The sequence below is a fragment of the Pelophylax lessonae genome (assembly GCF_965119305.1).
Source record: "Pelophylax lessonae genome assembly, chromosome: 5".
In the NCBI taxonomy this organism is placed as follows: Eukaryota; Metazoa; Chordata; class Amphibia; order Anura; family Ranidae; genus Pelophylax; species Pelophylax lessonae.
This window is the reverse complement of record NC_138772.1, coordinates 365977604-365992410: the sequence shown is the minus strand read 5'-3', so window position 1 is coordinate 365992410 and position 14807 is coordinate 365977604. Positions and strand designations below refer to the sequence as shown.

The 14807-nt window shown below is 44.2% G+C and overlaps 1 protein-coding gene across 1 annotated transcript in view; it reads left to right on the top strand.

Annotated features, from left to right (window-relative positions):
- The first annotated feature begins 1444 nt into the window (after positions 1 to 1444).
- The window catches only part of CNDP2 (carnosine dipeptidase 2), a 222344-nt gene continuing 208981 nt past the window's right edge, over positions 1445 to 14807 (top strand). The window contains exons 1-2 of the mRNA XM_082258975.1: positions 1445 to 1594; positions 12587 to 12730. Of these exons, the coding sequence (XP_082115101.1) occupies positions 1532 to 1594; positions 12587 to 12730 (207 nt within the window). The 5' untranslated portion in view covers positions 1445 to 1531. The remainder of the gene's footprint in view (positions 1595 to 12586; positions 12731 to 14807) is intronic.

Genomic DNA, 14807 nt, shown 5'->3' with positions numbered 1-14807 from the left:
TCTGTGTATTATGTAGTCCTGTGCCCAGTGCGCTGTATATTATGTAGTCCTGTGCCCAGCGCTCTTTGCATTATGTAGTCCTGTGCCCAGCGCTCTGTGTATTATGTAGTCCTGTACCCAGCTCTCTGTGTATTATGTAGTCCTGTGCCCAGCGCTCTATATATTATGTAGTCCTGTTCCCAGGCCTCTGTGTATTATATAGTCCTGTGCCCGTAGTGCTGTGTATTATGCAGACCTGTGCCCAGCGCTCTGTGTATTATGCAGACCTGTGCCCAGCGCTCTGTGTATTATGCAGTCCTGTGCCCAGCGCTCTGTGTATTATGTAGTCCTGTGCCCAGTGCTGTGTACTAAGTAGTCCTGTGCCCAGCGCTGTGTGTACTAAGTAGTCCTGTGCCCAACGCTGTGTACTAAGTAGTCCTGTGCCCAGCGCTGTGTGTACTAAGTAGTCCTGTGCCCAGCGCTGTGTGTAATAAGTAGTCCTGTGCCCAGCGCTCTGTGTATCATGCAGTCCTGTGCCCAGCGCTGTGTACTAAGTAGTCCTGTGCCCAGTGCTCTGTGTATTATGTAGTCCTGTGCCCAGCGCTGTGTACTAAGTAGTCCTGTGCCCAGCGCTGTGTACTAAGTAGTCCTGTGCCCAGCGCTCTGTGTATTATGTAGTCCTGTGCCCAGTGCTGTGTACTAAGTAGTCCTGTGCCCAGCGCTGTGTGTACTAAGTAGTCCTGTGTCCAGCGCTGTGTGTACTAAGTAGTCCTGTGCCCAGCGCTGTGTACTAAGTAGTCCTGTGCCCAGCGCTGTGTACTAAGTAGTCCTGTGCCCAGCGCTGTGTACTAAGTAGTCCTGTGCCCAGCGCTCTGTGTATTATGTAGTCCTGTGCCGTTTGCCAAAAAAAAATATGTCCCCGGATTTAATTTTAAAAATCTGGTGACCTTAACCTAATGTGAAGAGAGGACTCATTGGAAAAGACCCTCATGCTGGAAAACATGGATGGAAAAAAGGAGAAGAGGACGACAGAAAAGAAGATGGATAGATAGCATCATCCAAACAATGAACATGAAGTTAAGCAAGCTCCAGGAGGCAGTGGAGGACAGAAAAGCCTGGCGCGCTATGGTTCATGAGGTCACGAAGAGTCGGACACGACTCAACAACAACAATAGTTCAAATGAGTGCATGGGGCTTACCCCCACTTTAATAATACACAGTCATAGTGGAGGAGTTCTATACAGATGAAAGAATTGCTATAAGCAGCAGTGGAAGTGTTGATTGAGTTGTTCAGTAGGAGTTGATGGAGGGTGTGTGTATACAGTATATATACACTACTGCTATATACAATGGGACAGAGGCAGCTGTGGGTATCATCGCTGGGTGGGCGGGGTTAGGAGTCGCTACAGCTAGAAGGATGCTGAGGATGCCTGTGTGAGAGCTGTGGGCGGGGCTCGGTGCAGGCTGGGAGGAAGTGTGTGATATAGGCAGTGACTGGGATCAGAGCCGCACACTCAGCGCTGTGTACCAGGAGTTATCACGTGTCTTCACCATGGCTGACGTTCTTCCACAGCTCTTCCAGTACATTGACAGCCACCAGGAGCTCTATGTGCAGGTACAGTGCATGTGTCCTCCGTGCAGGGTGCTCTGTATACATTGGGTTGAGTAGACCATGCACCAGGAAAATCATTATTATAAGGTTGGGCTGTAGCATCCCACATGCTTTGCAGGGTTTGAGCTCACTTGTCTGGAGCACACAAAAGTCCGAATTTCCCCACCCTATTTTTATTTTATTTAAGCCTTATAGGAAAAAAATGTAGGGTGTATAGGACACTGTTGGGAGGGGTTGGAACCTCTGTCAGGATTTTACTGCTGTCTGTCACTCAGCACTCTTCTGGCACTTTTTGTTGATGTGAAAATCCTGTGGTGGTTTTTTTTTTTTTTTTGCTAGAAAATAAGCTAGAACCACCAAACATTATGTTTTTTAAAGCAGAGGCCCTAGAGAATAAATTGGTGTTTTACATAACCCATTCATTTTTTTTTTTTTGTAAAATATAAAAGATGTCATGCCAAGTAATTAGATGCCAAATGTGTCGCACTTTAAAATTCTGCACGCCCGCACAGTGCCGACAAACAACGCAAACTTTACTATCCATAGGCGACGCTTTCAAATCCTTTACAGGTTACCACTTAAGATGTGCAGAGTAGGTCTAGTGATAGCATTACTGCCCGTAATCTGACATTCGCTGGGATCCCTCACGCGTGTGGGACGATTGCAGTTGGTGTGCGTTCGGGAGTGAGGTGTGTTTGCCTTTCCGCGCTAGACCAGGGAGACGGGGGCACTTTACTTTTTATAATAAAAAATAAATAAATACATTTTTATTTTGACACTTGCTTTGTTTTTATTTATTTATTTGATCACTTTAGACTCCATTCACACCAGCGCGACTTGTCAGCCTGACAAGTTGCGCTCCCTCACGGTCCATTGACTGCTACAGGACCCGTTCTAAAAGGAGCGACACAAGTCGCTCCGACTTAGAAAAAGGATCCTGTACTACTTTGCAGTGACCTCGGAGCAACTTGCATAGACTTCCATTATGTGAAGTCCCTGCAAGTCGCTCCGAAGTCGTGGTGCATGGGAATGCACAAGTCGCCCCCAAAGTAGTACAGAGTTGTGCCGCCCCAGTGTGAACCGAGCCTTATTGCTCTCACAAGGAAGGAAAACATCCCTGTGACTGTAATAGGCAGTGACAGGTAATCTTTATGGAAAGATCTGGGGTCTATAAGACCCCAAATTCCTCCTTTGCACTTGAAAGCATTTAAATCCCCCAGATTAGAGTTTTCGAATACATTTTTATTTTCTAAGATTCTGGAAATCCAGAAATGTTGTCATACAATTGCTTCCGGGTTACCGTACCGTACCGCACCGCAACCACTTGAAGTCAAAATACAGGTGTGTGATTTGGGGGGGGGGGGGGGGTGCAAGTGGTTAAAGAGATGTTTCCTCAACTCGTGTTTCTGTGAGGGGAAATCTGCGACATCACAGACTGCAATAAAAATGATTTTATTAGTAGACTAGAACGTCCTTTTTTTTTTTTTATTTATTTACACCTGTTGCAGATTTTCCTTCTTTCCTGCCTGGTGACACCGTTGTCAGCAGGACCAGAAGTGAAAGAAAGTGTAGGCTGACATTAGTGTGTCCTGGGAATGTGCTCAAAACTGCCTGCAGAGAAATGCGCTGCACTTTAGCAGATGCATGGGGGTGTCATTCTCTCCCCCCCCACCCCGTTTCTTTTTTTTTTTTTTTTAATGGCACCTCCACGATGGCAACTGCGGCACTTTTTTGTGGAAGCCAACGCCGTGCCGTTATTGTAGTTTGATTTTAAAAAAGGATAAGGAACTTCTTTCCTCAGGTTTCCAGCAGATAGGACAGCCCATTGAAATGAATAGGCTGCTCTACCCGCAACTTACGCACAGATGTGAAATGAGTCACAGTTGTGCAACTTGACATGCGACTTAGAAAAAAGAGAGGGTGTGTAGCAGAGTGTGTATAGCAGTGTGCAGGGCGTCCATCCAGAATTGGACATCAAAGTCGCTTGGCAAGGCGCAGATCATTCCTTTTAATGCCACCCGTTCAAATAGGTGCAGCTTAAAGTTGCAATGACTTTGAAAAAGGTGTCTGCATTACTTAGATGTGACTTTGATCAAAGTTTACATTCTCTTGACCAAAGTCGCACTAGAAATCATGCAAATTTGCAGATGCGCTAATGTGGATGGAGCCTAAATCTCACTAAGGCTCCATTTACACTTGTGCGACTCCAAAGCCACGTGATTTCCACTGCAAATTTGAAGCATTACCAGGGCCGGACTGGCCTAGCGGGATACCGGGAAATTTCCCGGTGGGCCGCCGGCCCTGGGGCCGCTTTAAGATGTGGCCGCTTTAAGCATCTGACCGCGGCTGCGCTGTGACGCAGGGCCGGTGGGCCGCTGGCCCTGGGGCCGCTTTAAGATGTGGCCGCTTTAAGCATCTGACCGCGGCTGCGCTGTGACGGCCACTGCAGCCCAGGCCCGGCCCCCGCTGCGCTCCAGTGACGGTGACGGATCTTTCCTACGTCAGCCGATATGAGCGCCATGACGTCACATCCGGCGGGAGCATTCATCTGACTGACTCAAAGTAACTCTGCAAGATGGTCACGGCGCCGATCCCTCCCAGAGCACACAGACGCCAGCAGCAGCAGCATGATCGCAGGAGACTGAGAGTGACTGGAGGCGGAGCAGAGTCGGAGACAGCCAGCTGAGCCAGGTAAGAGTAAATGGGCTGGGGCCTGGGGGACCTTGACCTCTCGCATTTTGGGGGGGGGGGGGGGATCAGCATATTTTAGGGCCCCTACTCGTACTACAATGCTACCCCCTCCCCCTAATACAATGCTGACCTGCCATGCCATCCCCCCCTGGGCCCCCCTCCCCCTAATACAATGCTAACCCCCTCCCCCTAATAAAATGATGACCTCCCCCCTAATACAATGCTGATCCCCCCCCCCCCCAAATTTAGGGGGAGGGAGGGGAAATGGCATTGTATTAGGGGGAGGGGGGATCAGCATTGTATTAGGGCCCCTAATAATTCTGACATCTCCTGTACCATGTCCTCACAGCCTCTGACATTTCCTTTACCATGTCCGCACTTTTAACTAGAATTTGCTCCTTTTTATATATAAAGCCCTATATGCTTTCATATCTATCTTATCTGTATATAATACACTCTTCAAATTTGCTTTAAAATGCATGGTTTTCCCTTTTATGAACAAGAAAATAATGGCGTTATTCTGTTGGGCCGGTATAATAATGCTATGGGGCTGGTATGAAATTTTTTCCAGGGCTGAATTTTATTCCCAGTCCGGCCCTGAGCATTACTTTGCTGCAACTTAGGATTGGTGCGACTTGGATGTGACTTGTTTGTCACTCTGCAAAGTCACACCCACTGTTACATGTAAAACATTAAGGTAGGACTTTCATGCATGTTTTGAGGGTAACATTGAAGTCTGTGACCCTCAAGTTGCATGAAAGTCTGACCAAAGTAATGCATAAAACTACTTTGAAGTCGCTGTGGCTTTAAGTTGCACATCTATGAATGGTTATTATTGGAAAACATAGGGTACCACTTGTCTTGTGGCATGACAAGTCGCACAAGTGTGAATGGGGTGGGGTGTAAGTCACGTATAATATCCATAACTTGCATCACACAGTCTGAGTGTAGAATATCCTCTACAGTGGCAATACGCACTTCAATTTTATTATCAAAACAACCACATCTGCGAACCATTGAACAGCCCAAATTTCCTATCTGATGGATTGAGGTTAGATTGGATTAAACCGAGTCGATCAGCAAGGGTGGAATATTATCAGATATTTTGCATTGATCGGCAGCACAGAGACACTTTGTTCATGACTACAGTTGTATTATGCCCAACCAGATTATGAAAGTGGAAACCGATGCAATCGATAGCTTATGATCATATCGGGTCACAATCATATCAATCAAAATCCACTTTTCTGTCCATGGCATGTCAATCTAAAAGGTTGTTTAATATTGAAAGAGATCAATCTGAAAAGAAATCAATAATTTATCGCAGCATGTATCGGGGCCAACATTTCCAAGTACTCGCGCAAATGCTCCGATACCTCTGCGGTGCGATTTGAGCCCCTTGCAAAATCAATGGGCTCAAACGGCACCGCAAAGAATCGCATGCAATTTGAACAGGAATGCAATGTGAAAAACGCATGCAGTTTTCCCCACTGCTCCTGTGTGAACCCAGACTTGTCATCATGACTTAGCCTGGGTTTACACAGGAGCAGTGCAGGAAATGGCATGCAATTTAGACAGGAATTGCACTGTATTCCTGTTCAAATCGCATGTGGTTCTTTGAAGTGTGATTTGAGCCAATTCATTTTGCATGGGCTCAAATCACACAGCAAAGGTATCAGTGAGTGCTTGTGTATATAAACTATTGGTACTCGCCGGTTAAAATAAAAAAGTGTCGGTGCAACTTTAATGTATAGTCATTGTTGGATCTACCAAAAACTATGTAGTGCAAGGGCCTCTCTGATAAGCTTCTATTTATTCAGGATTTGTATAGCGCCAGCAGTTTGTACAGTGCTTTACAATATAAAGGGGGGCAGTATAAATACAATACAGTTCAATACAGAAGGAATAGGAGGGCCTTGCTTATGCAGTGCACAGGCAGGGGTGTCCAAACTATGGCCCTCCAGCATTTTGCAGAACTAAATGTCCCATGAGGCATTGAAAATCTCTGACAGTCACAAACAGAACTAGGCATGATGGGAATTGTAGTTCCTGAACAGCTGGGGGGGGGGCATAGTTTGGACATAGCGAGGGGAAGGTGGTAGAAAAGGTAATCGCTATGGGGAACGATCTGATGGAGGTGTTTTTAGGTGGAGGTGATGTAGTATTAAAACTATTCAGGATTTATATAGTGCCAAGAGTTAGGCATGTACTCTTATTACAAAGTTTTGGCAAATCTAGAGTTTATGTTACAGTCAGATTGTGACCCTAAGGCTCCATTCACACTAGTCTGACACTGACTCCAAGTTGCACGATTTCCAGTGCAACTATGGAGCGACTTTGATCAAACTTTACACTCTCTGGATTAAGGTCAAATCTTGCAGGAACCTTTTCAAAGTCGCTGTGTCTTCTTCATGTCGCACTCATTTCAACAAGTGCCATTGAAAAGAATGGGCTGGCCCTGCTAGGAGAATGACAGGGGGCGGAGGTTGGGAGGAGAATCCACTCCACTGATGGGGCTCCCTCAGATTATTTCCACTCGCCTAAAGCGAGCAGGGGAGGAGAAATTATAAGGGCTGCGTTTGGGCAGCAGAGACTCCTCTGCTGTTAGAATGCACTGATCAGCACTGAAGTGGCTGCTCAAATTAAGGTTTTTCAGCAGTCCTGTTTGGCAGAAGTCAATCTATTGGGCCACACACTGATCATAATTCTGCCATTTCCTGCTAAACTGATTTAATTGTGATCCCTGTGTACCCAGCTTAAAGTGCTAATTTTTTGGGGGTTCTGGACATGCTACAGAGATGAAACTTCACAGGTACACTTTTTAGACCCCCCAGACACTAAATCCAAAAAAAGTCATGCCTGCCTCGAAAAATGCCTGATAAATGCCTGCAAGAAAAAAAGCCAGGTGGAGAGAAGCCGTATTAATGTTCTAATAAAAATTATAAGAAAAATGCTAATTTTTGGGGGGCTCTGGACATGCTACAGAGATGAAACTTCACAGGTACACTTTTTGGACCCCCCAGACACTAAATCCAAAAAAAGTCATGCCTGCCTCGAAAAATTCCAGATAAATGCCTGCAAGAAAAAAGGCAAGGTGTACAGAATCCGCCACACTGTTGTATTAATAATTATAAGAAAAATGCTAATTTTCTGGGGGTTCTGGACATGCTACAGAGCTGAAACTTCACAGGTACACTTTTTTTAGACCCCCCAGACACTAAAGACATGCCTGCCTCCAAAGACGCCCAAAAATGCCCGATAAATGCCAGAAAAAAAAGGAAAGGGAAATTAGGTCACAACACATCATATTCTGATTGGCCAAATACAAAGACCTACAAAGTCGTCTCGTGGAAGTCGCCCCCTTATGAGGCGACTTTAGTGGTCGCGGCAGTGTGAACCGGCTCTCAAACAGGCATGTGGCATGCATTCATTCACAGGTGAATGTGAGCTAGCAGCTTTCAGGTGAAACGGAATTAAGACAGTTGTTACTGCATTAACTGGAGGAATTCTTTTCTAGAACAGTTTGCGGTTTTTCTCTCCCTTTCAGACCCAGTGACAGTGGTTATAAGGACAGAGAGAGAAAAGGCATACTCGGACAGAAATAAAAACTTTAATATGGGACATTTTTAAGGAAGACTCGGGTTTCAGAAATATAAAAGCAAAGGAAGGTACAGAATTCTTTCTTTTGATTGCACAAATCATTATCATTTTAAAGCAGTAGTATACTGTACTCCGCTTTTTTTACCTACAGGTAAGCCTATATGAATGCTTACCTGTAGGTAAAATGAATATCTCCTAAACCTGCATGGTTTAGGAGATAATCACCCTACATGCAGCCACTGACCCCAGTGGTGCATGTGCTCTGAAGGTCCGACAACCCTTCAGAGCTCCTTGCTGGAATGTGAACTCCCGCGCGCATGTGCGGGTGTGATGTCATCATGGCTTCAGCCACTCACAGCGCCGGAGCCGCCGGTCCCCAATTGTGGTCACCCACATCAGCATGCGTGTATTATGGGCACCTTAATGCATGCCCGCTGAGGGTTGTTTTACAGCTTCTAGTCTGACTACTTATGGGAATAGGCTACATGGCTGACATTTTTTTCTTTTTAATGTTATTCTAAGAAAAGTCAGATACACCACATTTTTTTTGCAGACTGCTTATGATTGAAATTGTTCTAAATGCATACTACAACAAATGACTATTGGGCCCCTTTTACACATACAGACTGTTAGTCTGTTTTTCATCCATCCGTTGACATCAATGCATTCCTATGGAAAAAAATGGATGACAACAGAAGATCATTCGTTTACATCCGTGTTTTTTTTTTTTTTTTTTTTTGAACGGATGAAAGCCCTGTTTTTAATCCGTTAAAAACTGGATGAAAAAATGGATGACAAAAAACCTGACTGAACTGATTTAAATGAATGGTCCGTATGTGTGAAAGGGGCCTTAATCTCATATAGCCTGATTTAAGAAAAAATAAAAATAAAATCCTCCTTTTTTTTCACAAAAATAAAAACCGTACAGTGGGTCTACCCCCCCCCCCCCCCACCTCTATCCGAAACAAATAAAAATTTGCCTATAGATAACCTGGCCACATAAAATCTGATTGTATGATCTTGTAGGGTTAGAAATATTTGCATTTTGCACAATAAAGTGGAACTATAGACAAAACCTTTTTTTTTTTTTTTTTTTTTTTTTTTTTGTCCTATTGCAAAAGGTTTCCCTTCACTTATGTCCTATAGCCAAACAGGAAGTGAGAGGAAATCCCTACAAATTAAAGGAATTCCTTGAGGACTCCCATGTTACCAGAACTAGTGTCCCCATTGGAATATTTCCCCTCCTACTTACAAAATTTGGGATTTTCTTTTACTATTACCGATAATGGTAAACAGGACAAATCTAGAGAAGGTGAATCCCCTAATGGAGGCACAGATGGCAAAAAAAATTGACAGGGGTTCTATTCCCTCTCCACCCTATCCAAAACAAAAAAAAAATAGCTTTTAGTTATACTATACCACTTGCAGACCGCGCTGTAGCCGAATGACGGCTACAGCACAGCCGGCCAATTCTGGGAGGGCATCATATGACATCCTCCCATAATCGTGCCAGCTGTGGCGAGTGGGCGGCGCACTCTGTGATCACTGTGTCCTTAGATCAGGGTAAAGGGCCAATCACAGTGGCCTTTTACTATGTGATCTGTGTTCAATCACAACTGATTTCAATGTAAACACAAGTTGGTTATTGGCTTGTGTGAACGGGACATCTACGCTGATAATCGGGGCACTGCATTTCACTTAGTAATGCATTGCAACACATATGCACAAAACACATCAGTGTCCTGATTATCAGTGCCCATCAGGGAAGAAGAAAAATTACCTTTTTACAAAGTTATTAAACTATGACATTTTGTTTACATTGTGATCCGTGTCAGGCGCCCGGGGAACTGTAGCTGCACACGGAACATAGAGATTTGGATTCCATGCTTATATGCCTGCCAAAATGTGAGTGTTTTGGATGAAGTCTTTTTTAATGAATAAATGTTTTTTTAAAAACCTATTACACTACGAAATCATTCTGTTTACCTATATATATATATATATATATATATATATATATATATATATATATATATATATATATATATATATAGACGTGGAGCATACCCAGCCTGATTAAGGGGAGGATTCCAGGAAATCCATAGGACTCCCCCAGGTGGATTGGTGTGTTATTTTCTGCACATTGCCATTGTGCTGCAGGTGAGTGCGCATTGCACTCAAAGGTGCTTACCAGGTGGATGGATCTTGCACATTGAGCACTAGTTTTTTTTTTTTTTTTTTTTTTTTTATTCTGTATTGAAGCACTGCATGTTATAACTGACTCACGGCTACAACCTTTATTGGAACCATTATTTTGATTTGTTCTTTATTCTCATGAACTTAGTTACACCAATTTTGGATTTATTGCACGGTGCACGATTGGCACACAATTATTTGCTTATCACTATGACTTTTGTTTTAGATATGTTTTTGGAAATTGATTATGATAGTTATTCATTTAGTGTAGCGCGCCACCTTCACATGATTATGTAAGATTACATATGGAATGAGTTGGGATTTTTTTCATCACTCCTAAGCAGGTTGGGGAGGCTGGCCATAAACTTTTTTTTTTTTTATTGCAAAATGTATACTACTCATTGTAAGCACATATCAGTTTCCTGTAAGTGCTGTGATGGGTCCTCCAGTGCCCAAGGCGAAGGTTTCAAAGTGCGCCCCCTCACTATTACATGCTATTCAAACAGCACTTCATATCACATATCTCCTTTTCAGCCTAATCCTAAAGAAACTAGTGTAAAAATCTGACAGACTACTAAGCAGGGAGCGTTCATGTAAAATTCCATGAGATATGGTAATACAGCTTTGTGAACGCCTCTTTTCAATTGTGCTGCTCGGGTCTCTCCTGAGTGTCTCACCACGCTTTTGACCTTGACCACACTGCTGCCTAGAATGACCTTCACAGGTCGTTAAGTTAGCACCATTCTGTGCAAGAGTATACATCGCCCACCACCAGAGGAAAGAAGTGAAGGATGAGGATCCCCAATCATAATGTGACTGAAGAGACAACAAGAGAAGGGGGCACCGACCTTTGCGCATTACCACTAAAAAGGTGTTTTTTTTTTTTTTTTTAATCCAAAAAGGTAGCATACATCTATACTCACAAACATAAGATAGATATATATATTAATTAGGGATAGACCGATATGTTTTTTTTCAGAGCCGATACCGATATTTTGGTCACAACTTATCGGTATGGGCTGATATTTTGTTCATTTAAAGTTTTGAAAAATAAAGACCATTTTTGAAACAAATCTGGTACTGAACATGTTAATTTTTGTTTAATGCCTAATGGCTGGCACCCTGTCTGTGGGTGGCTGGCTGGCTTGCACAGGGGCTGTGGGTGGCTGGCTGGTACAGTGCCGGTGGGTGGCTGGCTCACTGGTACAGTGCCTGTGGCTGGCTGCTACAGGGCCTGTGGATGTTGGTGGCTGGCTGGCACCAGGCTGCTGTGGGTGGGTGTATGGCTGTGATACACTCCCGCGAGACTAGTCCTGACTCCAGATGAGGCTGTCCAAGGCGAGGGAGGCGGCCTAAGAAGGCAGAATGACATCACAAAAATATCGGCAATATCAGCCAGTTTCGGGGCCGATACCGATATATCGGGGAAAGTGCATTTCGGCCCCTGATATATCGGCCTTGCCCTAAAATAAATGAAATAAATATATATACACACACGCGCATGTGGGAAATGGGGACCAATCGTCTCCAGGACACTTCTATACTGCTGGATGGCGTGATGGCATCCGCAATGACCTGGCTAACGCGTTTCGAGGGAGATGTCTCTTCTTCAGAGCCAAAACTGCCACTTGCAGTTGGCTCTGAAGAAGGTTTCTCCCTCGTGACGTGGTATCCGCAATGACCTGGCTGACATTCAGCAACATTGATGTGTACTGGAGGCGATTGGTTCCTATTTCCTGCATGCGTGTATATATCATACGTTTTGTTAGTATAATGTATGCTACCTTTTTGGATTTAAATAAACCTTTTAGTGGTAATGTGCAAGGTTGGTGCGCCCTTCTCGTTTTATAGGGTAATTGGATACCCTTCGTCCTGAGGGGGCAGCGAGACCACTAGTTTTGTGCAAAAAGACCATTCAGGCCACGTGCCTTCTCGCATACAACTTGAGCGCAGGAGAAATACTGTTTTTGTGACTGAAGAGACACCTGGATATCGGGTATGTATGCTAAAAAAAAAAAAAACTTAAAATGAATGCTTTGATGGACATTGGGTTTAAAAGAAAACAGATCAGTGTTTTTATTCATCGTTGTGATTCGCCCAGCATTTTACAGCATATGTTAACATAAAACACAACTCTGTAAACTTAAATTCTCCCTTGCAGTGGGGCTTCACCCACTACAAGGGTTAACTGCTTGTTTAGGTCTAGGGGCATAGAAAAGATTTACCTTCCTGATCCTCCGCTCTTCTTTGCTGCTAGACTGGGCCCTGCAGCGTCTTCAACCATATGCTCCAGCAATCTAAGGTCCTGATATAATCAAGACTGCTGCAGTGCCTATAGCCCTGCTATGGATGGGATAACGTAAAAAGGGACAGTCGACTGCTTAAACATTGGGGAGTGGAGGATCAGTAAGTAAGTGTTTTACTCTCACCCACTGGGGTACATATACTTTTTGTTGCTCAATACAGAGTGTTCTGAGAGGGGTAACAGTTTGTTCTCTAATCCTGTAGAGACTGGCAGAATGGGTTGCCATCCAAAGTGTGTCGGCCTGGCCAGAAAAAAGAGGGGAAATCAAGAAGATGATGGAGGTGGCTGCCAAAGAAATTGAGCGTCTGGGAGGCAGCACAGAGTTGGTGGACATCGGAAAACAGAAGGTAACCTGCCTGATTCAAAGTGTGTTTCTTATAGTTTATGACTGAGGTATAGACTTTGAAGTTGAGTGGTCAAAGCTTTAAAGCCAGGCTACCAATCGCCTCCACTAACCCCAAAAAGCTGTACCTGTAGAGTATAAAAGGAACTCTTTGATCTTTAAGTAATACACTTTGCAGTGTTGTGTTATGTCAAAATGGAACGAGTGTTTGTCCTTATTTCTACTACTGTTTCTGAACTTTGATAAGTGTGTATAGGGATCATTAATCTCTATGCTGAAATGCAGCCCTATGTGTACAGTCAGTCACACAAATACTTGTATGCTTGAAAACCTATAATAACGGCACAGCTGTTCAAGCAGTTTTTATTCTCTTAAATGCCAATCTAAGAAAGCAGTTGGTGATAAACGAGTATTTCCTAAACCCTCACCTTGCAGGCTTGCTGCTGTGTCTCTCATGCAGAAAGCCTGATGCGGGGAAGTAGTACTAAGGTATTCCCACCAATCCGATCCAAACCCGCCTTGGAGATTTGAGGCATTGAGGATATTGTACATAGTCTGCACAAAACACAATTCTGGCCATAGGGATTACAGAAAACTCAGATTAATATTATGGAAATTTTATAATTTTTAACACCGCTGTAGTGCTTTCTAGATAGCGTTTTGGAACTCGTATATTGCCTTCACTTATTGCCTCGAATTTCTCTGTGATCTCATGAGATCACTCTATATTGAAGTTTGCTTCAAATGAGGAGAATAATCACCAAATAATCTCATGAACAAGAGATTAATCTACTTATTCCAACCCTGCAGAGGAGATTACTCAATAATACTTCCTCAGTGAAACTAAATGGCAGCATTGGACAGTAATAAGAGATTGGTCTTGCAGATTTGTCTCCTTTTGTGCTGCGTTTCACAAAAATCATAGGGATCTAATCAAAGCGGTAGAAATCTCTGAATTTCTAAAAATCGCACTTCTAGATCTGATCTAATGGTCATAAAGGTGTGTGTGTGTGTGTGTGTGTGTGTGTGTGTGTGTGTGTGGGGTCTTGCACTTTTAGATATGGATTAAATCCTGCACTTTCTTTTTTATCTTTTGAGTGGAATAAGGAAGGTTAAAGACCCTATAAGGGTTTTTTTTTTTTGCAGGCTGAGCCTGTCATACTTTCCTCCCTGTTCTCTAGCATCAGGAAGTGAAAGTTAATAGGTTATATGTCCAAAGTGAGTGAAATCCTCACTTTTGAATGTTTGAAGACTTCCCTTCTCTTCCTTTTCCAGTGACAACTCCTCCAAAATTTTGTATTTATGTTTCGTTCATTGACGGACACCACTCCTGATATTCATAACCACTGGGTTATACTGCCCCCTTCAGAAATAGCACACTAAGCAGAAAAGGTTCTGGCTAAACCCATGGACAGTCTCAGGGGGTATACTCTCTCTGCTATAGCCACTCCAGTTTTTTTTCTTTTTTTTTTCTGCCTAGTCAAGAGTAAAGACCTATTTCCTTGCTGGGATCTTTGATCCTGGCAAAAAATAGCTCCTAGGTCAGCTGCGACATAGCCCCACCGGACGGTGGCTGGCCTGCGAGTTAAACGTCTCGCGAGGGTACATATGAACTGGCTTCAGCCTGAGTCGCAGCATTTCCTCCTGGCCGACAGCACCCATATTATGATGTAGCGGTGCCCACCTTTTTCCTGGTGTGGTAAGTAGCTGTCCCCCCTCTACCAGTGGCTTGCAAGTTAAATGCCTTGTGAGGTCACATACGACCAGGCCTTGGCCTGAGTTGCAGCGTTCCTCCTGGCCGATTCTTCTTCAGCCCCCCAATTCTTTTGAGAGGGGTTCTGTCTGGAGCAGGGCCTGTCTGGTTCCTGGTATGCTGAGTAGCTCCCCCCCCCTCTTCCCCTGGAGAGTTTTGGGGTGGACGTGGGCCCCTCCTTGGGACAGTCAGACCCCCGGGTTCCCCTCTTTTTCCGCAGGCATCACTCCCCCCAAGCTGGGGCTATTTTTTTTTTTTTGTGGTCTGACCACTTTCCTGGGATGGGGGCAGGGCACTACCTGGCTATGGGGGTCAGGGGGTGCGCCGC